Consider the following 26,814-nt stretch of genomic DNA (forward strand, 5'->3'; position numbering starts at 1 on the left):
ATCTAATAAGCTTTAGTTCCTAATTGTTTTACAAGTATGACATTTAATCAATGCTAATTCTCAAGGAACTTAATTCACTAATACTTTAGTGGGTCTTTAGAAGTGTTTCATTATGCACGTGCATTCATGAAATGTCTTTAATGCTTATCTTCTGGTATTTTAAGACTCTTCCTTGGCAAAGAAAGCTGCCAGAGAAAATTTAAGTGTATTCAATAACATAGATGCAGTATATTTTTGGAAAATCAGAAATTGTAACATTTAATCAATTATACTTTATTTTTTTAATAGGTAAATAAGTAGATTCTGGGATAAACAGATGGTTTGAAACACCAAACATATAAAAAAGTATATAGTGAAAAAATTCACTCTCTTCCATAACCTCCAGCCAAAGAGATCCCACCACTACATGCACAAAATGAAAATCATGCTTACTCGTTTCTTAGAATTCCTTCAGATGTTCTTTATGCAAACATAAGCAGATATAAATTCATATTCATAACTTTCCTTTATAAAACAAAACATAGCATTCTGTGCACACTGTTTTCTATGTTGCATTTTTCACTGAGAAGATATATCTTGGGAATCTTTCCATTTTGGCATAAGAAGTGGTTTATCATTCTTTATTTATAGTTGGATGGTAGTTCTTTATGGGTACGTTCTAATTAATTTAATTGGTCCCTCATTTGTGAACATGTAAGTTATTTCCAGTCTTTATTCATGACCATTTTAATGGTTTCCAATATTTTGCTATTATGAAATTACTATAATGAATATCCTTTTACATATATTGTTTTATACATGCATAACTGTATATGTAAGGTAAATCACATTAGTGGAAATCTGGGTCAGAGGGCATATACATTTATGATGTTGATAAATATCATCAAATTGACCTCTTCCAAGGTTATACTGGATCATATTTCCACCTCTAGTGTGTGACGGTTTCTGTTTCCCCACAGCCTCACCAATATGTATGTTATTCAACTTGGAGGGTTTTGCTAATCTGGGAAGTGAAAAAAAAAGTGGTATTTCATATGGCTTTAATTTGCATTTCTTATGAGTAAGTTTAAACAACTTTTTTTGCTTTTCCTATTTCCTTTTCTTTGAATTTCTATTACTATCACAGTCCCTTTTTCCTACTGGCCTTTGCTTATAGTGTGTTAAAATCAAATAGATGTAAATATCACAGATTTGGGCAAATCTTAGAAACGGATCTCTAACCAAAACCGATCTTTCTGTGGAATATGCCCGCTGGGAGTAGAAAAGTTGGATATCCAAGTCATCCCTGGGACCTCTACTTTCCATGGGAAATGATCCTAATTAATATTGAAAGAAATAAAAAGAGAATGTGATGAAGCATTCATATTGCTCAATTAATTCATGTGATGATTCAAGTACCCTGATATCATTAGCTTTGATTAAACACCATTCTTGTAAAAAACAGTGGAGAACTAAAGCTTATTAGATGGATAATGTCATTTTAAAAAGGTGAATAGGACTACCAATGCAGCAATTTCCAAGCATTTTTTTCCTTTGGCTAGGTGAAAGAGCAAGCCAGATCTGAGATGGGGTCTCTTTGAATAATTAAAGCTGGCTTATTTTCCAGTCCTGCTGTAGGGCTGGTTTCTGAAGTTGAAAGACACCTCAGAATATGCATCTCTAACACACACACACACACACACACACACACACACACACACACACACCCCAATTGCTTGTCAAATTGTTCCCTAGCTCTTGAGAAGACAGGTTTGGTTTCATTTCTTCTGTGACTTACCCTTCAGGAACACAGTAGAACTTTCAGAACACCCTTCTGCAACTTTGATAAGGCCTTTGGGGATTTCTCCTAATAAATGGGTATTTTGCTGTCATTTTAGTCCATGCCTGGAATGTGCACGTCAGGATTTGGCCAAAGCAGATTGTCCTCATTCGGGATTAGGCCACAGTGACTCTAAATCCCAAACAGACACTCATTTTCCCCCTGAAAATCAGAGAGAGAAAGCAGGTTGAGAGAGATGCAGATGGTCATATCAGTCACTTTTACTTATTTGGTTCGTCAGTTTTCCAGTTCTGAGACAAAAAGTTTCTGTCCTTCCCTCACTTCTTTGTACAGTTGATTTTAGCTAACGTTTGAGGCTAATGTCTCCCCCATCCTCTACCATCCTGTCCCCGCATGTCTTGCTTGTGGTTGGAATGAAGGTAAAAAGCAAAGAAAATCAGATATACAAGACCTGTCATGGGCGCTAAGAGGGCCACTTGGCTCAGGTCTCACTTTTATAAAGAACTTCCAGCTTAGATTTTTACCATTATTTGTACATATGTGTCCCAGAGATTCATGGACCGCATTGCAAGGCATAGGTGTTCCTCTTACAACTTCACAGTGTGTATGTCCCTGCAGTGGATCACAAAGCTCTAAATGCATGAGAGATAAACATGTTTTATAAAACCTATAACTAACTATAAGGCACTCTTTGGAGCTTAATATGTCAATTTGTTCACTATAACTATTTAAGGTATAGCATAATTTGGGTAACCCCATTTTAGTTATTTCATTACTGAAGAAAAATAGCAATTGTCTCAAAAATTTTAAGTAGTGCAGGCCTCTCTCAATTTTATGAAATCCCTAGGTACTCAAAAGCGCTGAATTACATACATCATTGTGTCTCTTAACTAAAGCCACCCAGACAATGAGATGCAGCTATGAAGATTTCTGGAAGTGATATTTATAGACGTTTATGGAGAGAAACTAAGTGTCAGTTAAAACTTTCGTGGTCTCATTTCTAGAGACATGTCATTCAGCAGTCCCTGAAATTGTATTCTAAATTCTAATGCAAGCATGCTTTTAATTAAAAGATTACCATTTATTATGAACACTAGCATATTCATTTAAGATAAATCAAATTTATGCTTCAAAATCATACTTTTACTGGTGCATAGTGTCTGTATATTTTGATGCTGAATTTGTGTTTCTTGTGTTGTCAATGAGTTCTATACAATTGCTCATGTGTAATATATAATAAGTAGCAGCCTACTGTATTGGATGCTGCAAATCCAGGGACCTGCCCAGGCCGGACTCTGCCTCTTTTCCTTTGTGAACTATTAGTGGCTCATTGACCCTCTCAGATCCTCAAGACATTATAAAATCAGGAGGCTGCCTTATAATTTCTAAGTTCCTTCCCAGTTCTTGAGCCCTATGGCCAAACACATGATTTCATTATTTTAAATTATTATAAAGGATTTTAGTTGCTGTATTTGACTTTATTATATGGTATGTCTATACATTATTATGTAAATATGTTGGTCAGGAAGGCATTCAAAGTATCCATTCAACAAACACATACTGTGTGCTAAGACACATGGACTATATCCAAGGCTCCTGCTCTATATTCAGTTCATATTCTAGTGGGCGAAGTAGACACCAGACAAGTAAATAAACAGATATGGCTGATAGCTCTAGGTGTTGGAGAAGAAATAAAAATAAGTTAATGGATAGAGAGTGGCTTGGGAAGAGTGGGCCAAATTGAGAAAGGACGCCCAAAGATGAAGAGATGGCATTTCAGCAAGATCAGGGTAATAAGAGACTGGTTGTGCAAAGGCCTGGGGGAATAAATGTTCCAGGCAGAAGGAATAGAAGGAGTAAGAGCTCTGAGGTGAGAAGGACCTTACCATGGTCAAGGAGCCAGAGGAATGCCACTGTGAGTGGAGTATAGTGAATGGAGAGGAAAAGGATAGAAAGATACAACATGAAGTAGGAGAGATGAGTGGGGTCCGATTGTACCTGACACCATGGTTAGGTTTCTGCATGTTACCTGAGTATAATGGAAAGCCTCTGAAGAACTTTAAGCCAAAGAGTATTATGACTTCTGCAGGGGGGTTGGGGGGGGGGTTAGATAAACTCGGGAAGTCATATGGGCAATAAGTGGGCAAGTTTTGAGGTCTGTTTCAGTAGTGCAGGGAGCTGATGGTGACTTAGATAGGGGTGGTAGCAGTATGGGTGGTGATAAGTGAATGGACTGGATAAATATTCCAAGGAAGAGCCAGCAGAACAGGCTTACGAATTCAAGGTAGAATGTAAAGGCAAAATCCAAGATAATTCAGAGGTTTGGGGCTGTGGCAGCTGCCTGAATGGGGGTGCCGTGGAGTACTGGTGGTAGGGGGAATCAGTCATTCTACTTTGGACACGTTAAGATTGAAGTGCCTTCTCAATATTCAGGTGAAATGATAGTCAGACAGTTGTATATCCTGAGTCTGGAGTTCAGGGGGAGATATAAGTTCAGGCTGCAGATATAAATATGGGAGTCATTAGCATTAAAGGCATGGAGCTGGTGAAGATGGTGACGGTGAGTAGCTACAAAAAGGGGAGGCCTATCCATATTTATAGGCTGAAAGAGGGAGGAGAGAGGGGAAGGTAGATTGTTGAGGTAAGTGGGGAGCTAGGGCTATCTGGTATACCTAAGCCCATGCACATGGAGAGATTGACTCCTGTGATGCTGCCAAGATGTCCAGAATGAGGAGATCATGGAATAGTTTTAGAATAACATTAATGATGAGACAACCTTCTGATCAGAAGTCAGTGCTACCTATACTGCATTATAAGGGTGTACTATGTTTATATTTTTAAACTCCAGGATACAGAAGCACTTTTGTAATGCTTGCAGAGAATAAACTTAAATCTGATGAAAAGTAATTGCCCCCTAATAGTGATTTAGGAAAAGAGAACAAATTGGTGTGCCCTGGGCAGCCTTCCAGCAGATCTCTCTCCCTAGCTAGGAGATGATTTATCATACACAAGAGTACTCGCCTTCTGCCATATTTCACTTTTTAAAATCAAATTTTATAGAAAGAAATTAAAAAGTTCTTTTTTTCATAGTTGTTGCCAGACTGGGTGATGATGCCAGCCTGTCCTTTGTCATCATTTGTCATGTAAAGCAAGGACACTAGTGCATGTTCATTATTTAAAAGCTGTGGCTGCCTTGTTATTCAGCTGATTCTCATTTATTTAATTGAAATTCTGAACTGAATTATAACATAAAAACCCTTCTGCGTGTAGACGGCGTGTGCGTCCCAGAGTTGGGCTGTATACAAAGCAACACCACTGGAGATACTTAATGAACAAATGCAAACCAGATTTGTGCAATTAGTGATAATTATCCATAAAGGATCAGATGAGCAAGTCATTTTTCTCATTCTAACTTAAACCTTTACGAAGAGCGTTAGTCCCAGGGCCGCCAGGGCACCATAAAAGAAGTAATTTAATGAATGATATTCTAGTACCATGAAAAAATTGGCATTTGCCCACCTGACGTGTCTGTTTTAGGGGACTGAGTTGTGGCTCTGGGAGAATTTACCATATTATTTTTTAAAGATATGTTTGATATTTAATAGGTTTCCTGTGTATTTTTAGGATTATTTAACTGTGTTTTTAAGGAGCCATTTTAGCCCTCTCAGAACTCATCTGTAAGTAATTCAATTATGTGTGAACAGCAATGTCTTTGTTCTCCGTTGTCAGGGTTCTGACATTCCCTCATAATAAAATAAAAACAAATGAAAAAGAAGAAGTCTAGGCTCTTAAAAATCCCCATTTGCATGATTTTTATTTCTACTAAACATGAACAGTTAACATTGATCACGTGTCCAAGGGGTCCCTGACACCTTACCAGGCCAGAGTAGCAGGAAGGAGCTGGTGTTAATGAGCCTGTGCCCCACCCCAGGGTCTTTATGCACATTCCCCCAATTAATTCTCACAAGTTTGAAAAACAGGTATTGTTATCCCTGTTTGAGAGATGAGAAAATAAAGGCTTAGAGGATTTATGTAATGTGCCCAAAGTAAATGGAGAAACCAAGTTTCAAATACTTTAAGACTATAAAGCCTGGATGCCTTCCACATTACCAAGTTAACTATCCATAAAAGAAGCCCCATTTCTATGTTTGAATTCTTGGCAGTCATATTAGCTGAGAAAAATGTTAGGCATCAGGTGAATATAATATAAAAACAGTACACACATGCATTCTGTTGCTATAAGCCTTAAGAAGAAAAATTCTATAATTAAAAAACCTCAATTAAAAAAATGAACAGAGGACTCCAAGAAACATTTTTTGAAAGAATACATTCAGATGGCCAATAGGCACATGAAAATATGCTCAACATCAATAATCATCAGGAAAATGCAAATTAAAGCCACAATGAAATATCACCTCATAACTGTCGGATTGGCTGTTAGCAAAAAGACAAAAAAGTAAGTGTTGGTCAGGGTGTAGAGAAAAGGGAACCCTCATACGCTATTGGTAGAAATGTAAATTGGGGTAGCTGCTCTAGAAAATAGCATGAAGGTTTCTCAAAAATTTTAAAGATTTTTTATTTATTTATTTGACACAGAGAGAGTGGGAACCAGGCTCCCCACTGAGCAGAGAGCCTGATGCAGGGCTCGGTCCCAGGACCCTGAGACCATGACCTGAGCCGAAGGCAGAGGCTTAACCCACTGAGCCACCCAGGTGCCCCGATTTCTCAAAAAATTAAAAAGAGATCTACCATATGATCCAGCAATTCCACTTCTGGGTGTTTATCCAAAGAAAATGAAAACATAATCCAAAGAGATATATGTCCTCCTATGTTTACGGCAGCATTATTTACAGTAGCCAAATATGGACGCAATTGTCTATCCATAGATGAATGGATGAGGAAGATGTGTTATATATACAATGTAGTATTACTCGGCCATTAAAAAAGAATGAAATCTTACCATTTGTGACAATGTGGTGGGCCTAGAGGGTATTGTGCTAAGTGAAATAAATCAGGCAGAGAAAGGCAGATACAATATGATTTCACTTATACGTGGAATCTAAAAAACAATAAAGGAAAAAACAAAACAGAAATGGACTCATAGATACATGAAACACATTGTTGGTTACCAGAGTGGGGGTTGAAAGAGGTCATAGGGATGTAATGTGTAGCATGGGGAAGGTGGTCAATAATACTCTAGTAACTTTGTATGGTGACAGATGGTAACTAGACTTGTGGGAATCATTTCATAATATATAAAAATATCAAATGCTTTTGAGGTATACATGAAACAAATTGGGTATCATAAGTCAATTATACTTCAATTTAAAAAAAAAAAAAAAAGGAGAGGAGGCACCTAGCTGTCTCAGTCAGTGCAACATGGGGTTCTTGATCTCAGGGTTGTGGGTTCAAGCCCCATATTTGGTACAGAAGTTAATTTAAAATTATTCTTTTTTTAAAGGAGAGAAATTGTAGAAGAAAAAGAATTGCCTTCTCTCACCTACTTCCAGTTGGCTTATCTTTGCTGGGGGCAGAAAATACAAATGTGGTCAATGTCTGCCTCCTTTCTATTTATGAAATTTGTAAGAGGCCTACATGATTTGCAGTCTAGATGAGAAGAGATCATTTAGTGGATGGACACCCAGGTCTTAAGTCTGATAGACATTACTCACTGATCAGCTCACCCTCCACTGAGCCTAGGGGCTCCTTGGGACCTAGAGGTCCAACCTCTGCATCATGCTGCATCTCAGTTACATGCAAGTATGTGATGCAGGAAGTTCTGTGATCAAAAAGAAAAAAGATAAAGGAAAAGATGATTTAATTATGCAAGTTGCTCGAGGCTTTCTGGTATTTCTTCACCAAATTTAACATCTTTTTTTCCAATTAAATGTGTAGATATTTAAGAAAGGTGGTAAAGCTTTCTACTTGGTTTAACAAAGAATTGTGTGACCTAATAGATTTTTAGCTCAAATCTCCCATAATTGGAATTTGTGAAAAGTGTCCCTTGAACTGGTTTCCTGGAGGGAAGATGCTGATGGGCGTAATGCCAGCGGTGCTTTCATATTTCAGTTTTATGATCTCTGTTTACATAAATGTGACGTTTTTCAGATAACGTACAAACGCTTGTACTTACTTCAAGCAATACATACCTAATTGTCAAAGAAGCAGGTATCTGAGCTTTATTGTACCCAGCATAGCCGTTATGTGTTGTTTACTCTTTCTACTGCAATAAATAGCAAATGTTTTGTTAAGCTTGTCTTAAGCAAAATAAGAAGCCAATAGAAGCTGCAGCATACAGTGGAGAAACGTGAAGGTAGACGATACTTAAAATCAGGACCCAGAATCTTCAGTAGGTCTACACACACATGCATGCCCTGCATGTAGACGTACATGTCTACACGTGTAGACAGTACGTGTCAATGGTCATTGTGCCCACCTGTACAACATCTGCTGTGCTGTATTTGAATTATTCACTTTGGACCCCTGAAATAAATTAACTTCTCATGTAACTGTTCTGTTCCTCTATAGGCTTGGGGACGTGCATTACGTATTGGTAGGCTGTCTCCAAGCTAAATCCCATTTCTCTGAAAGCATCTCTTGTGATAATGTAGCAATCCTAAACATAGAATCCCAAAGTTTGTGAATTTTTATAACTCAAAACACCAATTTGCATGTATTTTCTAGAAGTTGACATGTCTTGGATGTTCTAGATGCTCCATACCATCTTGATTCTTGCCATTAGCGCTAAGGTGTTGCTCATTTAACTGCAGGACTCAAGGGGGGGGGTCACTGGAATAAAGGTGATGGCCTCCAACTTCTGCCTATGATATCTGCCCTACAGGATAGAAGAGGAGGATTGTCTTGGGATTGAATGTTCCTGAAAGAACCCTTCCTGTTCATATGCATACTTTTTTTTAACCAGCACTCATAGGTATATAGATATATATGTAGGGATAACTGCATCTATCAAATATGTGTGTATGAGTTTGTGTGTGTATTTATATATATGTTTATGTAGACATAGCTATGGATACAAATATATATAGAGAGATATATGAAAATATAGATATTGATCTTCCTGGTTGTCTCCTATGGCATTGATATACACTGATCTAGAAAATTTAAACAATGTTCACATTGAAAAAATACTTAGTGATTTGCTTGTCAACCTTGGATTTCATAAAAATTCCTGTTTCAAAATATACTGTGGCTCAGGTTAAGTGATTAGAAGAACCCTTCTAAAGCTTTGACAGTATGATACCTTAGGCAAATTACATGGCAGATGAGAGTCAGTTGGAGAAAGTTTTAGTTATCATAAATGAACCTCCTCTAAGGTATTATTGCTAATAGAATCCAATATAGTTTTCCATGATTACTTTCATGATTGAAGTGTCCCAAAGCAGACCCAAATTCAGTAATGAAACTGACAAACAGTGATGGAAGAAAGGGTTTCTTTTATTCTAGATGTTTGTACACGTCAGTAACTTGCTAATTGGAAAATTCGAAGAGTCCTAGTGAGTATAATGCTACCAAATCAGTTCAAAATTAAACATTCACGTTTTGTGGAGTTGAATTGCATTTTCCTTGTTTGTCCTAATTAACTATAAAAGCTGAATCTTTGTTCAGTCAAGATTTATGTGAAAAAGTAGCGGAGTTGATGAAGTAGACATAACCCAAGGAGAGTTAGACAAGCAAGTAATTCGTGAGGAAATTGTATGTCTGAATAATTTGTCTCAGGAGCAAATGAAGGTAATTTGATCATCTTTGGACTATTAAATCTAGGTACTTGGGTTTTAATTTTTATTTTGCCACTGACAAATTGAATCATAATAGACCACTTAATATCAGTGAATTTCTCCATCTGAAAACTCTGCAAATGGTGTCCAATAGCTTTGAAAAAAAAAAAAAAATGACGTGTCAAGTATCTGCCTCTTCATTATGATAGAAAATGGAAAGGTTGGACGACACTCATTTTGGTTTAAACAGGTAGAGAACACGCTTCCCTCTCCACTCAAGGTTGTTTGCTGTGTAAGCTCTCTTTATTGAGGCAGTGCAGCAGTATTAGGAAAAGAATGGCCTGCCACTTACTAGCTGTTTAGCCTTAGAAAGGTTTTTAGCTTCCCTGAGATGCAGTTTTCTCATCTGTAAAAATGGGGATAATAATACCTATAACTATCAAAGTAAATCCTCACTCAAAGGAGTTCATATTATGAGCAAAAACAGGTTGATGATTACAAGATAGCATGGTAAGGGCTATCTTGAAAACATTTGTGGCTGAGGAGTCCCTGCTGACTCTTGCCTATCCCTCAGCTTCCTAATACACCAGGTAAAGGATGGAACCACCACTTTTTGAACTCAGGTCAGTTCTGGTGCTTTCTTTACCCTGTTTACTCAATCCTCACAGCAAACCTAGGAGGTATGTACAGTACTATTTACATTTTATAGGTTGAGGAGAGTGGTGCTCAAAGAGAGTAAGTAACTGACTTACACAGTGAGTAAGTAACCTACTAACACAGTAACTGACAGAGCCGTGTGAACTACGGAAGTTGCATTATAGTAAAATTCCAGTGTATTAAGTGGGTTTAATGTTTTACATACAAAAATTATTTCTGGTCTAACACCCTTGTAAAGTTTTGCCTGTATAATCACTGCCTCTCACTGTAAAACCAGAGAGTATCCAAAGTAGGGCTTTAAATAACAAAATCACACTCACCCTGGATTCTGACAGCCATGAATTACATTAAAAACATTAATTACATTAAAAACACATGTCATCTGTTTGATAAGCAACCATCTGCTATTGCTTGACCTAGCAATGAATTAATAAGGCAAAACATGTGGCAGTCCAAGGCGTGTGTATGGAGTATCGTATTCCCAAGGCATCCAAATGTGATTCTCACCCTTCGCCCAACGGGCAAAAAGGTGTTAGCTCTAAAATGGTATATAACGACACTAGCCCACACTTACAAATTGACCTTAAACCTGGGAATTTTTTAAAACTATAAGCTATTAAAAAGTAAGTTCGGAGATAGGTCCTGAAATGAGCCAAGGCGAGAGGAGATGACAATCTTGGAAAGAATAGCTAATAGGTGTTAGTCACTGGGCTTCGTAGGCTCCCTGTGAAATTGTTAGGTCTGGCCAAGAGTCTGCACCCATCTGTCCAGTAACTCTGCTGCCCAGAGCCCCTCCTGAGTCTGAGAAGTGAGACTGCAGCACCCCTGCTCTGGGGCCTGGCTATTTGTAGATATGGTCTGGGGGAGCCAGCCAAAGGGGAAAGACAGACTTCAGGGAGCTCCTTTGCCAATCGCCCGAGGCATGCCACCATTTTCTTCATTGTATTGCGAGTTGTCGCCTGGTCCAAGATTTATTTTCCCCTTCTAGCTGCATGAACACTAATGAAAGGTTTGAAATATTGTAAGCAGCAGGGTATGAACATGGTGTCTGGAATACGAAAGGAGAAAAGAGAGTGTCCCACTATTTACTCATTTTTAAGATGATAAACCACTTGTAGGAAACTGTTCATAACTGCCCTATCAGTAGAGAATGGTTGGCATAGAGTAGGAGTTAGAGAGAGAAATTCAGCCAGATTTCATCTCCTAAAACGCTTGGGGCTTCTTGGCTAAAAGGCATTCTTTCAAGTGATTTGTTTATGTGCCAGGAAAAAACTTGAATCTGATGTCATAAATTAAGCTAAGAATTCATGGCAAGGAAGTGAGATCTAAAAACCGGGAGCAGATATTTTCTTTTCTAAACTGAAATTCCAGGAAATCTTCAAATGCAGCCTTAAGTCCCATCCTCTGTCAGTGATATGTAGTCACTCAGAATATACCCAGGGGTGACTTGTGTATGAAAATGTGCCTCTCGGGGCGCCTGGTGGCTCAGTGGTTTAAGCCTCTGCCTTCGGCTCAGGTCATGATCTCAGGGTCCTGGGATCGAGCCCCGCATCAGGCTCTCTGCTCAGTGGGAAGCCTGCTTCTCCCTCTCCCCGTGCTTGTGTTCCCTCTCTCGCTGTGTCTTTCTCCGTCAAATGAATAAATAAAATCTTTAAATAAATAAATAAATTCGCCATGGAATCTACTATTTAGGGTGAACAATGGCAAATTCTTCCTTTAAACCAGAACTCCTTTTGTAAAATGAATTTATCTTTTGTATGGTGTGTGTGTGTGTGTGTGTGTGTGTGTGTGTGTGTGTGTTGGTGTGCGTGCACAGTTCTAAGTATTATTGATTTGTGAGGATAAAATTAAACACATAAAGAACTAAGACTCATGATGTCATACAATAAGTCCTAAGGATTAGCTGTAATTGTTTACAGTATTATTAGTATTATTTACGTTTTTATTTTTATTTTTTTATTAAATGTCTTATGGTTTTCTCAAGTAGTTTGGACTACTTCCTAAAGAGAGCAGAAAGTCAGAAGTAAAGAAAACGTCTCTAAGAAAGTATTTGGGTTATTTGTAGGGAGAATCAATGGCGTTGATGTATAAAGACAGAAGCATCTAAAAAATCATAGATGATTAAGGTCAAACCCTAATTTTTCTTCATGTATCTTGTATCTTTCACATATAGCCAGGGAATTCAACCTGAGGTTCACTTTCTTTTCCTGTCTTAATCTCTTTTCCCTATTACCACAAAGTCTCATCTCCTGTTTCACCATTTTGATTATTAATGAAAGTAGACTCTTGAAAAAGCTTTGGTTTTTCTTGGCATATTGGAAACATCCTTTGGAATATTGTTTCTAAGACCACCACACACTTGAGCCATGAAGGAGGGTTTGGTACATATGGTCCTTGTGCTTCAGGCAGATCAAAGATGCTGGGGAAAACAGTCTCCACTCCTAGCTCCAAAATGTCAGCTTATAATTTTATACTACTTATGTTTCCCATTCTATTGCTCAAGGACGCTACATATAGATTTAGCTTATGTATTAGAAACTGAGTCTGAATGGTGGTAATAATACTTTTTCAGTTTCATCTGGAAATTCAGTGGCAGTTGTGGGTTATCTGATCATTTATTTGTAATTTGTAATTTATTTGTAATTTGGCAGAAGCTGGCATTTGTTTAGCTTACACTATACTTGGTTAACAGGAAAAAAATAAAAATTAAAAAAAAAAAAAAGGAAAGATACTGAGATACTGAGCCATTGAACCAGATTGGAAAGTGGCCTTAGTTATAAAATTGTCACTGATTGCTAGCAACAGATGAAGGCTTTAAAGGCTGTTTTCTCAATAATCAGACCTACACCAGAATGCTCCACCCCACAACTATAGGCTAATCATTCTTTTAGCTAATGATATCCAGTGTTAATTCACTCACAGGCACAAGATGTAGACCTCTTAAAATGACATCATCTGGATTGCATTTTGCTTCCTCTATTTTTTCCATAAATTTTAATCTCATTCTTGCAACTGATATTTCATACTGAAATGTTCTAAATATAGAAAGCATTGTAGTAATATCATTTAAAAGAAGAGTTCTTGGAGAGCCCTGGTTTTTGCAAAAATTCCACCTTCTTCTCTGCAGCTTATACTAGAAATACAAAAAGTGTCTCAGACAAAGGGACCAAAAACTGAAGAGATTTGAGTAATCAAGAGATGTAATCATTTAAATGATCCAGTTTTGAAGCTGTGACCATTGTTATTGGAATGTTTTTAAAAATCTCAGTCCTTTCAATGAAGACATGTTGAACATTTTGTTTCATGAGTTATCACTAGGAAATCCATGTACTTTCAGTAAAATTTTCCCCAAATGTACTCCAGTTGACATTGTGATCAATATGTGTCCAAGTAACTTCTTTTCTTTTAATTATTTTTTTTTTAAGATTTTATTTATTTATTTGACAGAGAGAGACACAGCGAGAGAGGGAACAGAAGGAGGGCAAGTGGGAGAGGGAGAAGCAAGCTTCCCCTCCTCAAGCAAGGAGCCCAATGCAGGACTTGATCCAGGACCTAGAATCATGATCCGAGCCAAAGGCAAATGCTTAATGACTGAGCCACCCAAGCACCCCAGTGGTGTACTTTTTAAATAAGAATTAGCAAATGTGGCTTCAGATAGCCAATACTTGTTACCCGGAAGTAACTAATATTCTTCATTACATTATTATTCTAATACTAAGAGCTTGTTGAACCTAAACATATTTCATAGTGTTAAGATACCAAGAATATTAGCTGGCATGATCTGGTGGTTTAGTCAGAGAATGAAAGCATATAGCCCTCCCTACGTATAGAAAATGTAGAAGCTGTACTGAATTTAACTTTTTATACTTTTTAATTGGGATCCAAGATATGGTAATGAAAATAAGCCTCATGGCATAGTGTCCATCCCTCTAGAAATGTCGATTCTTTGGTGATGAGGCCAGTCTGTAACTGCTGTGATTCTTGTTCATCTGTTCCTACTGGAAACAATACTAAGAAGAACATAGGAGTTACCATTTGTGATTCAGACACATGAGCAATGGGAATGCCAGAGGCAGAAAATGTGTAATTTCATGCTCATTAATTTCAGAGAGGATTTACAAGTTAACCTGGCTAGAGATATTACTCTTCCAAAAAATCTGTAGGCATCACCGAACAGCACAGTTACTGCAGGCCACTTCCACAAGGTTGACCAGATGCTCGGTGGCCACAGTGGCCCATGCATTCCTGCATGAAGATCATAGGCCAGGTTCTGTGCTGGAGAACTTCCGGTTCCAAAAAGAACTGTGTGCATGCAAGGAAGCAACCTTGTGTCTGAAGAAAAGAGTTTAAGGAGATAGTACCACAGAAGATTCTTTCCCCCATGTTCCTACCATGAGACAAGACATAACTTTTCATTTTCAGTTGTCTTATACTGGCTCGGAGGTAGTAACACCATACCGTTTCCTGTCTCCGCCTTAGTCAATCAACTGCTGTAGGTAATCTGACCTTAGATGTATCCGGTTATCTCCATAAACTTGTCATTTTAGGATTGTCAGAGTGTTTAAAGTGAATCAAGAGAGGACATTGCAACAGTTTCATTTCCATTTGAGGAAATCATTCCATAAGTAATTTGATAATTATAGTATTTGAGAACGGGGGATACCGTTGAAGCTGTTCTGACAGTCTGACAGCTTCCTGTGAGCCGCCGGTGACACAATCAGGTGACAATCAGAACAGATGCATCCTCACTACCCGTGCTTTTGCTTTTGGTCAAATCCATTGGACAGAGCTTCCCAAACTTTCATGTGCATACAAATCACCCGAAGATTTTGTTAAATCCGATTCCGCAGGTCTGGGGTGGGCCTGATTATCTACCTTTATGACTAACTCCCTGGTGATGCCCAGGCTGCTTATCTATGGACCACACTTTGAGTAGCAAGGAGTTAGTGAATGGAGCAGGGAGGGAGAAAAATGGTCTTGTAAGACAGGTCTACAGCAATATGAACTCTAGTCTTGGCATTGTTTTTAGCTGTAGTATTTAATCCCTGAAATGGTTATGCGATTATGATTAATATAATTTCAGAGGACGTTCTATCATTGTGTTGTGAAGAAACTGTATGTTTGTTTTTAGAATGAAGTCACTCTCTGGATGATTTCTTTATTTAATGTTCAAAAGCAAAAGAGCTGGTTCCCTTTAAGAACATAAAGCACATCTGTGTTTGATTTATAAAACTGTACAGAGGCCTGCAGAGTCAAGGAGAGACAATAATGTCCAGCAGATGCAAAACAACTAACAGAAGAGAGGAGGGAAACCATCTCTTCGTAGGAGGAAGACTGGACGGGAGGAGCACGCTACCTCTGCCTTCTACGTAGACATCAAGCTCAGATCATTCCCACTCCCTTCTGGTTTAAACCTAGTTTGTGGACTACTTCATCCATTAGGCAAGGAGATTAAACTAATTCGCTCTCACGGTCAGATGTCAGCAGTTACCCATATTGTTGCTTCAACACACCACAGTTAGAGAACTGAAGCCCATGTATGACTCAGAAGCTTCTAACTCTAGGAAAAATTGAGGGTGCATTTTTTGGTTTGGCCCTAGGGGGAAAAAGTTATTTTATCAGAGACTGAGAACTATTTGGGATTGAAGAGGAGTATTGGGCCATATTTTTTAGTGTGTTTTTCTTTACATTATGTAAGTCATCGTGCTTGTATTTATATGTTATTTTAATAAGGTGTCTATTGTCAAAACCCTTTTACAACTACCCTATAGGGAATCTTGCTTAAATTTTAGAATGTCTCTAAACCATCACACCTCTAAGGCAGCAAGCTCAACTGGTGGTCTAGTGTCTAAAAAAGAGCACAGCTGACTTACAATACATTCTTGCTGGGCTGGGATAAAATGTTCACAAGACCCAGGTCCTGAAAAGATTATGGTCCCACATCCCACAAGACTTGCATGTTAGTTGAAAATTAAAATGGCCTGTTTCTTGATTTTTCTGATTGCAGAATTCTGGATACATTTATTGCAGTGGAGCTCCCTTTCTCCTCCCGTGCACCACCCCTCCCCCCCACCAGTACCCTAAGCCTGTTTTCGTTCCCCCCACCTCAGCTAATGAAGCTCATGTTCTAGTCTCAAACCTACGAAGCAATAAGGATTCTTCATTCACCATTCCACTTAAAGTTTTATTATCTTTTATCCACTTTGAGTCCTAGTTTGCACATAGTAGGCACTAAAATTTGTGGAATGTAATTGAATTCAAGGGACAGATTAATCCCTTCACAATGGATTTCATTTTGTTCATTCATGAAAAACAGAGTTTTCTTCTGAGTTCATAATGACGTGCATGAACATTGTGGCATGAGCTGCCTATCTTTCCGCTGCTAGGAAATGGTCATATTGTTTAATTGCACAAAATGTTTTTTTTTTCCTAATCAAGAAATTAAGAGATCCATTGGCTTAGCAGGTGCCTCAATTGTGCATAATTAGTTGCTAGGAATTGTTTAGCATAAGCTGATTAGTCTCAGCCCGAGAACATTAATTTTTTTTTCTTCAACAAAGCCATGAACATAGCTAGGGGTTCTTGAAACCATATTCATAACCGCTCCCTCTGGGAAGCCCAGACGCTGGGAATGGGGGAGGCAGAAGATGGAGAGAGAAGAAGCAGCCTGATTACACATGGATGCTATTTGATGTCAGGCAGCCATTCAAGGTTATGAGAACAGGAGGGGACCTGAGTGTGTTCCTCAAGATGTGGTTCTCTCAGCTCCAGCATGGGCTTTGGTCATGATCCAGAATGAAGCATTACTCCTTAGGTGCCTGCTGTTACCTTTCCAGGCTTATAAACACCAGCTTCACTTGGAATATGTAATCAAAACAAATGATCTGTGTTTGCTCCTCCTGTGTTTGGCACATGAGGAGACTGACCAAGCTCGAGGGAATGGGAGGGACAGATGGTCTTCCCCATTGTTCCACTTCTGTTTTACGTATATGCTTGACTAAGCCCTCTTGACTAAGACCTTTCTGTGCCTCTGTCACAGTGTCATTTCTCCATTTAATGGAGGGTATTTTCCCTAGCCTCATGAGATGTCACTCTAAAGGCGCCCTTTGCTCTTCCTTGTTATAACCAATATATGCTCCTATGACAGTGGGTGGCCATCAAGTGTGACAGTGATTATTTAGCTGCTAAGATGTCATTAGGAAAGGCTGACAGTTCTGACACCCTGTGATGCCCTTAATGATTACTTATAGCATTCACTTCAGTGAGCAGTAGCTCACCAGTTGAATGTCTGCTTTGCCCCTGTGATGACTTTCCATAATGATCCCTTTTTAAATGACCCACCATCAAAATCAAAGCTGGAAGTCCTGTGTGAAAATCAGAAGTCTTTTGCTTATTAAAGGTATTATTTTAAAGGTTGTTTGAGAAATCTTTCTGTAGTCTGAGTGAAAATTAAAGGAAATATATTTTAATACTAGTTTTACAAAGATCACAAATTTTTAACATACATGTTAAGTCAGTACTTAATAGCTGCTGGGTGATGATATGACATTAAAAGGAATAGGCTATAAACCTAGAAAAAGAAAATCAGAGGTAGGAAGGAGGATAGCTCATAACAAATGTTTGGCTTTCTTCAGGTTGCTTATTTATAATAAATGCTCTAAAGTTGAATATCATTCAATCATCTATCAGCAAATGTTTAATGAATGCATATTATGTGTCAGACACTGTTCTGGAGATATTATCTACTGATTCTTTTCCTTATTACTTGACCTATTTTTTAAATTCATTTATGTAATTAGGTGGAACTTGAAAGTCTACTTAATGTCTCCCTGATAAGATAAAGAAGTATTAACATGGATCTTACATTCAATGAAACTTCTAAGGTCTTTACTGAGGAACAGTGCATTATATTGGCTTTTATTTTAAATTTGTATCTTCCAAAAAATGAACTAAAAGTATAGACTGGTTCCGTGGTATAATTTAAGTATACTTCTTTTTAGGCAAACAAATATGTGGAGGAAGGCAGGGGATGAGATTTAGACAGACACAAAAGGAATTAGGTATGATTGCTCCTTTTTCATAGCCTTCTCCATAGGAATTAACTTATACTATGCAAGGTCCCCACTGGAGTGGTGTGTCCAGACCTTACCTGTGTGGCACAGAAGCATGTGACTAAGAACCTATCAAAGCTGATTGTTCACCCATAAGGATATAGCATAAGGAGGAAAGAGCATGTGAATAAAAATAAAAGAAAATCAATCCAGATTCACTCTAGTTGTGTTTTCTATAAATTTACCTCTCTGGATTTTAAGTCCTGACTATAAATGAAAAGAGTAGTCTAAATCATCCCTTATAACCATTGAAATTCTAATGACACATCAACCAATCTTCATTAAGGAACACATGAGAAAACCACAATAGAAGATTCCATAACTTTCCATGACTTTATGCTCAAGGATTAAAATGTACCCCAGACGTTCTTATCCTTTAGTATCCTACTGTGGACCCATCAGCCATTGATTTATTCAGTTTCTTTTCTCCACTTATACTTTCAAGCAAAGTTTGAATCAAGAGTTGACTTTGAGGGGCGCCTGGGTGGCTCAGTGGATTAAGCCGCTGCCTTCGGCTCAGGTCATGGTCTCAGGGTCCTGGGATCGAGCCCCGCATCGGGCTCTCTGCTCCGCAGGGAGCCTGCTTCCTCCTCTCTCTCTCTCTGCCTTCCTCTCTGCCTACTTGTGATCTCTCTCTCTGTCAAATAAATAAATAAAATCTTTAAAAAAAAAAAAAAAAGAGTTGACTTTGAGTAAATCACATCAAGAGTTCTTGTCCGTTCTGGACATGGGTAACTTTTTATAAAAGGCCCATCATGCCTCCTAGAGGTTTAAAATAAACATATTCTTAGGAAAGGTTTATTTAGAAATAGACATATGAAAAAAAATGCTCAATATCACTCAGCATCAGGGAAATACAAATCAAAACCACAATGAGATACTACTTCACACTGATCAGAATAACCAAAATTACCAACTCAGAAAACAACAGATGTTGGCAAGGATGTGGAGAAAGAGGAGCTCTCTTATGCAGTTGGTGGGAATGCAAACTGGTGCAGCCACTCTGGAAAACTATGGAAGGGCACATCCACCCCAGTGTTTATAGCAACAATGTCCACAATAGCCAAAATATGGAAAGAACCCAGATGTCCATCGCCAGGTGAATGAATAAGGAAGATGTGGTGTATGTATACAATGGAATTTACTCAGCCATCAGAAAGAGTAAAATCTTACCATTTGCAATAACGTGGTTGGAACTAGAGGGTATTATGCTAAGTGAAATCAGTCAGTCAGAGAAAGACAAATACCATATGATTTCACTCATATGTGGAATTTAAGAAACGAAACATGAACATAGGGGAAGGGGAGGAAAAATAAAATAAGATGATAATCTAAAGGGAGGCAAACCATAAGAGATGATGTAGTCTAGGAAACAAACTAAAGGTTGCTGGAGGGGAGTGGGTTGGGGGATGGGGTAATTGGGTGATGGGCATTAAGGAGGGCACTGGATATAATGAACACTGAGTCTTATACGCAACTGATGAATCACGACATTCTACCTCTGACATGTATAAAAACACACACGCAGATGTTAAAATGGTGCCATACTGCAGAGTTGCTGTGCTCCCCTTAACTCTCATGATAGATGTTGCCAGGATTCTGACTCCCTTCCATTAGAAATTATTGCTTTCAACCTGACTGACTTTGGCAAACTATTTTTAGACAATATCCAATTTACTTCAGTCTGGAATTTCGACCAATACAACTTTTGGCTTCTAGATTTTTGTTTACACTCAATAAGGACACTCTTCATATTGCGAGTGGGGGTGGAGGGTGGGGGATGGATATGTAGAGGCTGGCCAGGTGATCATCTGTAATGTAGTTTCAACCTATAAGGATGTGCATAACTAGACAATCTCAGCTCTAAATGAGGAAACCATTTTCAAATATAAATGAGAAAATGATTTTATCAAGGTTGACTACTTATGTAGTGCAAAGTGGTAAATTTCAAAAAGAAAGAAAGAAAAGAGAGAGAAAGAAAAAGAAAGGAAGGAAGGAAAGAAGAAAGAGCTCCTTAAAATAGAGCGTTGAGTGCAAAAATCCCCCAGAGTGTCCTGGGCAAATCTCTTATTGCCCTTTAAGAAAATCCAATACTGGATTCAACCCAAGACTTTAATTGGCTGGACTCTTGACAAACTGAAAACTGAGGAAAGCCTTTAGGCTTCCAAGACACTGTCCCTAAAACTGGTTGTTATGATCTGTATCTCCCTGGCTCAGCGCTGTGTACTCATACAGTTTCAAAGTTTTGGATTATGAAAGAAAAAATATTTTTAATTGGTTTTATAAAGAATCCAGATTTTCACATAGAGTAAGTTTGTTTTAGTGGTGCTGTATAAAGCATATTGCCTGGTTATGAAATCAGTACTGTGAGAAAAGCACTCACATACTCAAGTGGAAATGGTGCGGCAGATAGAGACTTCTGTAGTGCAGTGCTTACATTTTGTGTTGTGGTTTCTATGACTCAAAATTGCATTTGCAAGGAGAAGAGTCAAAGATCTAGGATACTGTATCATAAATAAGAATGATGCTGTTGATTGTATTGGTATTTGAAAGTTGGTAGATTACATTTAGGATTGGAAGAACATAAAGAATTGTGTGACAAATGGAATATAAACATGAAACAGCATGATTTCAATTTTTTAAGTTAATTGCAGCCTACAGCAGTATTAATCTTTCTTTTTTGTCATTGCTTATAAAGGCCTTGTTAGTTTTATGAAGAAATCGTGAATCATTTCAACCAGAAGTACATCCTAGAACAGAATCAAATTCCTCAATTTTGAAGCACAGACCACTTAGTTGGGAGAACTAATGTTTTCAGATGATAAAGCCTACTTGCCGAATTAAATCACTGTTACATTTAACAGTTTACAATGTACAGTATCGTTCTTTTCGATCATTTAATGACTTCCTATTCCAACAAAACCACAATAAACCTACCTTACATTGTGACCAGAAGTACCATTTGGATCATCTAGCTTGACTAGATTTGCTAGATAATTATTTTACATTATGTCTACTCAGGCCATATACATCTTATTCTTGAAAATGTTTAAGGTTGTCACTCAGACATCTCTTACTTTATGCAAATGCCCCATGCAGACTGGGAAGAATACTTCCTTTCTTTTTTAACCCTAATATTTGCCATCCGAGATCATTACTCCTATATTGCAAGCCAGAATATTTTCTATATTTCTAAAATACGGAATTTTCTGTATTTAAATATAAGTTACTTTCCTTAAATTTTCATGGACCCATCACTTCTATGATCTTGTCACGTAGTGTTTTGTTCATTCAGCTTCTTGCCTAACTGTCACAGATATGCTGAGCTTTAGTCCTTCTGTCTTTTCAGTTGTTCTCCTCATGGTTCTATAGGTTATTTTTATCTCTTTCTCAAAGAGGGTGGATTAGTCCATTGCAATATATGTCTTCTTTTGCCAAACCATCATTCCTCCCCATTCTCAACATAGCTTCTCTGGTCTTACTCTAAATGTCCCAATCCCTTCATTTCGCTTGGATGCCATTTCTCACTTCCAAGAGGAACCTACTAATTCTGTGTGTCTTTATTTTCCTGCAATACTAATGCTCTGTCATCTGCTTATAATGCTCTGTCATCTGCAATATAACCTTTCTTTTCATTTCTTTGACTTGATTACTCTTAGTGCCCACTGAGCCATTGTATTCCTTCTTTCTCTTCCTCTTAATGATATTCACTGATACTTATGGATCAATACATCTAGGTGAAAGGCAAATAATTTGTACACTATATTTGCATAGTTCTTATCATTTTTATGCCTTCATGTACACTATAGCTTGATCCTGACAATCCTAAGAGATAGATGAGAGAGTATCTCCCTCTTTTATAGGTGAGAAAACGAATGTTCAGAGCATTTTAAATGGCTTGTCCCACAGCTAAGTCAAGGTTAAGACTCAGATCTCCCAACTCTTTCTCCTATCCATACCATATCACCTCTCTCTGGCAGAAGGATTGCAATCCATTAAAAGGTCTTCACTGCGTTAGAAACTGGATGGAAATTAACCAAACGCTTCATTGTACCTTTGCAGATGAGAGCCCCTACACTAAATCCGCCAGCCAGACAAAGCCGCCTGATGGAGCGTTGGCTGTGAGGAGACAGAGCATCCCAGGTTAGACCAGACTGTTGGATTTTTCAGCTGTTTTACTTTTGAACCCTGTTATTTGGTGATCCTAAAGAGTTCCAACTTGGTAATAAAAATCAATGCAATTTCATAGGGTGTAGACTGCATTCTACACAACTTGTTCAAAGGATATTCATAACAGCTAGACTTTGGGAAAGCTTGCCAACTTGTGAGAAATCATCTATGTGCAAATCCTTTGTAAAATGACTTGAAGTTATGTCCGCTCTCACTCATTTGCTTACTCTCTTCTCTGTTTCCAGGGGGTGACTTTCACAGCAGCATCTATTTCTTTACTGAGACATACAAGCCAGAACAAAGGGGTTCGAAAATGCTGTGGCAGAACGTATATTTGCTGAATAACAAATTGGTCCTTTCTTCTTAGCTCTTTGAACATGGATTGACTTCCAGGGCAACTCTTGTAAAATTCTGGGGCTTTGTCTCCTTAGGAAGCTGTGATTAGGATTCTCATACTTGAATAAGTGATACCTGTTTCTTCAACAAAACATTTTGGACAAACATCTTAAAATGCCTTTACTCCAAAACTTCAATAGTTTGAAGCTTTGAGTTTGAGAATGACACAAAAGTTCTAAAGAAGGGAAAAAATTCAAAATACTACTCAAGCTTGATGTAAACGAGTTAATTCATGGAAAACCGCTTATGGAAGCAATTGTTCTTAAGAGAAGGGTTAAAACCATTAATACATTTAGACATGTATCAAAAATAATGTCTTCATGTATTTTATATGAGTAGATTGAGTACCGCCAAACCTTAGCTGTGGGATTTTAGAGCATAGAAGTTTAACAATTCAGGAGAAATAAAGCAGTGTTTCAAACATCAAATTGAATGGTTTGGCAAACTCTTACAGTGAAAACAGGAATTTTTCTATTTGAATAAGAGCAATACGAGTCCAGTTTCTGAGCTACCCTGTCCATGATTATTATTTACTTTTATAAGAATGACATGTGGTTATTTTTATTTTTATTCTGAAGGCTTGGATTCATTATGAAAGTACATGGCTTGTAAAGAGGCATATTGTGAACGTGTTATACATCCTTGTTTGTGTGCTTTGAAGATTCTAAAGTAATTTGAATTCTATAATTGGATGGCATCACCCAGTGCCGAGATTTCTTCTATTCCATCCTATAAAACATCATTCTTTTTTTTTATATTTTACTAAATTTTCTTTTCCATTTTATTTATTTTTTCAGCGTAACAGTATTCATTCTTTTTGCACAACACCCAGTGCTCCATGCAAAACGTGCCCTCCCCATTACCCACCACCTGTTCCCCCAACCTCCCACCCCTGACCCTTCAAAACCCTCAGGTTGCCCCAACCTCCCACCCCTGACCCTTCAAAACCCTCAGGTTGTTTTTCAGAGTCCATAGTCTCTTATGGTTCGCCTCCCCTCCCCAATGTCCATAGCCCGCTCCCCCTCTCCCAATCCCACCTCCCCCCAGCAACCCCCAGTTTGTTTTGTGAGATTAAGAGTCATTTATGGTTTGTCTCCCTCCCAATCCCATCTTGTTTCATTTATTCTTCTCCTATCCCCCTAACCCCCCATGTTGCTTCTCCATGTCCTCATATCAGGGAGATCATATGATAGTTGTCTTTCTCCGATTGACTTATTTCACTAAGCATGATACGCTCTAGTTCCATCCACGTCGTCGCAAATGGCAAGATTTCATTTCTTTTGATGGCTGCATAGTATTCCATTGTGTATATATACCACATCTTCTTTATCCATTCATCTGTTGATGGACATCTAGGTTCTTTCCATAGTCTGGCTATTGTAGACATTGCTGCTATAAACATTCGGGTACACGTGCCCCTTCGGATCACTATGTTTGTATCTTTAGGGTAAATACCCAGTAGTGCAATTGCTGGGTCATAGGGTAGTTCTATTTTCAACATTTTGAGGAACCTCCATGCTGTTTTCCAGAGTGGTTGCACCAGCTTGCATTCCCACCAACAGTGGAGGAGGGTTCCCCTTTCTCCACATCCTCTCCAGCATCTGTCATTTCCTGACTTGTTAATTTTAGCCATTCTGACTGGTGTGAGGTGATATCTCATTGTGGTTTTGATTTGTATTTCCCTGATGCCGAGTGACGTGGAGCACTTTTTCATGTGTCTGTTGGCCATCTGGATGTCTTCTTTGCAGAAATGTCTGTTCATGTCCTCTGCCCATTTCTTGATTGGATTGTTTGTTCTTTGGGTGTTGAGTTTGCTAAGTTCATTATAGATTTTGGATACTAGCCCTTTATCTGATATGTCGTTTGCAAATATCTTCTCCCATTCTGTCAGTTGTCTTTTGGTTTTGTTAACTGTTTCCTTTGCTGTGCAAAAGCTTTTGATCTTGATGAAATCCCAATAGTTCATTTTTGCCCTTGCTTCCCTTGCCTTTGCCGTTGTTCCTAGGAAGATGTTGCTACGGCTGAGGTCGAAGAGGTTGCTGCCCGCATTCTCCTCAAGGATTTTGATGGATTCCTTTCTCACATTGAGGTCCTTCATCCATTTGGAGTCTATTTTCGTGTGTGGTGTAAGGAAGTGGTCCAATTTCATTTTTCTGCATGTGGCTGTCCAATTTTCCCAGCACCATTTATTGAAGAGGCTGTCTTTTTTCCACTGGACATTCTTTCCTGCTTTGTCGAAGATTAGTTGACCATAGAGTTGAGGGTTGATTTCTGGGCTCTCTATTCTGTTCCACTGATCTATGTGTCTGTTTTTGTGCCAGTACCATGCTGTCTTGATGATGACAGCTTTGTAATAGAGCTTGAAGTCCGGAATTGTGATGCCACCAATTTTGGCTTTGTTCTTCAATATTCCTTTGGCTATTCGAGGTCTTTTCTGGTTCCATATAAATTTTAGGATTATTTGTTCCATTTCTTTGAAAAAAATGGATGGTATTTTGATAGGGATTGCATTAAATGTGTAGATTGCTTTAGGTAGCATAGATATTTTCACAATATTTATTCTTCCAATCCAGGAGCATGGAACATTTTTCCATTTCTTTGTGTCTTCCTCAATTTCTTTCATGAGTACTTTATAATTTTCTGTGTATAGATTCTTAGTCTCTTTGGTTAGGTTTATTCCTAGGTATCTTATAGTTTTGGGTACAATTGTAAATGGGATTGACTCCTTAATTTCTCTTTCTTCAGTCTTGTTGTTGGTGTACAGAAATGCAACTGATTTCTGTGCATTGATTTTATATCCTGACACTTTACTGAATTCCTGTACAAGTTCTAGCAGTTTTGGAGTGGAGTCTTTTGGGTTTTCCACATATAGTATCATATCATCTGCGAAGAGTGATAGTTTGACTTCTTCTTTACCAATTTGGATGCCTTTAATTTCTTTTTGTTGTCTGATTGCTGAGGCTAGGACTTCTAGTACTATGTTGAATAGCAGTGGTGACAATGGACATCCCTGCCGTGTTCCTGACCTTAACGGAAAAGCTTTCAGTTTTTCTCCATTGAGAATGATATTTGCGGTGGGTTTTTTCATAGATGGCTTTGATAATATTGAGGTATGTGCCCTCTATCCCCACCTTGAAGAGTTTTGATCAGGAAGGGATGCTGTACTTTGTCAAATGCTTTTTCAGCATCTATTGAGAGTATCATATGGTTCTTGTTCTTTCTTTTATTAATGTGTTCTATCACATTGATTGATTTGCGGATGTTGAACCAACCCTGCAGTCCTGGAATAAATCCCACTTGATCGTGGTGAATAATCCTTTTAATGTACTGTTGAATCCTATTGGCTAGTATTTTGGCGAGAATTTTTGCGTCTGTGTTCATCAAGGATATTGGTCTGTAGTTCTCTTTTTTGGTGGGATCCTTGTCTGGTTTGGGGATCAAGGTGATGCTGGCCTCATAAAATGAGTTTGGAAGTTTTCCTTCCATTTCTATTTTTTGGAACAGTTTCAGGAGAATAGGAATGAGTTCTTCTTTAAATGTTTGGTAGAATTCCCCTGGGAAGCCGTCTGGCCCTGGGCTTTTGTTTGTTTGGAGATTTTTGATGACTGTTTCAATCTCCTTATTGGTTATGGGCCTGTTCAGGTTTTCTATTTCTTCCTGGTTCAGTTGTGGTAGTTTATATGTCTCTAGGAATGCATCCATTTCTTCCAGATTGTCAAATTTGTTGGCGTAGAGTTGCTCATAGTATGTTCTTATAATTGTCTGTATTTCTTTGGTGTTAGTTGTGATCTCTCCTCTTTCATTCATGATTTTATTGATTTGGGTCCTTTCTCTTTTCTTTTTGATGAGTCTGGCCAGGGGTTTATCAATCTTATTGATTCTTTCAAAGAACCAGCTCCTAGTTTCATTGATTTTTTCTATTGTTTTTTTGGTTTCTATTTCATTGATTTCTGCTCTGATCTTT

The 26,814-nt window shown here is 38.2% G+C and overlaps 1 protein-coding gene across 1 annotated transcript in view; it reads left to right on the plus strand.

Annotated features, from left to right (window-relative positions):
- GRIP1 (glutamate receptor interacting protein 1) overlaps positions 1-26,814 on the plus strand; it is a 241,064-nt gene that overhangs the window by 26,231 nt on the left and 188,019 nt on the right. The window contains exon 2 of the mRNA XM_046011787.1: positions 22,347-22,427. Within this exon, the coding sequence (XP_045867743.1) occupies positions 22,347-22,427 (81 nt within the window). The remainder of the gene's footprint in view (positions 1-22,346; positions 22,428-26,814) is intronic.

This window comes from Meles meles, chromosome 7 (genome assembly GCF_922984935.1).
Source record: "Meles meles chromosome 7, mMelMel3.1 paternal haplotype, whole genome shotgun sequence".
Lineage (NCBI taxonomy): Eukaryota > Metazoa > Chordata > Mammalia > Carnivora > Mustelidae > Meles > Meles meles.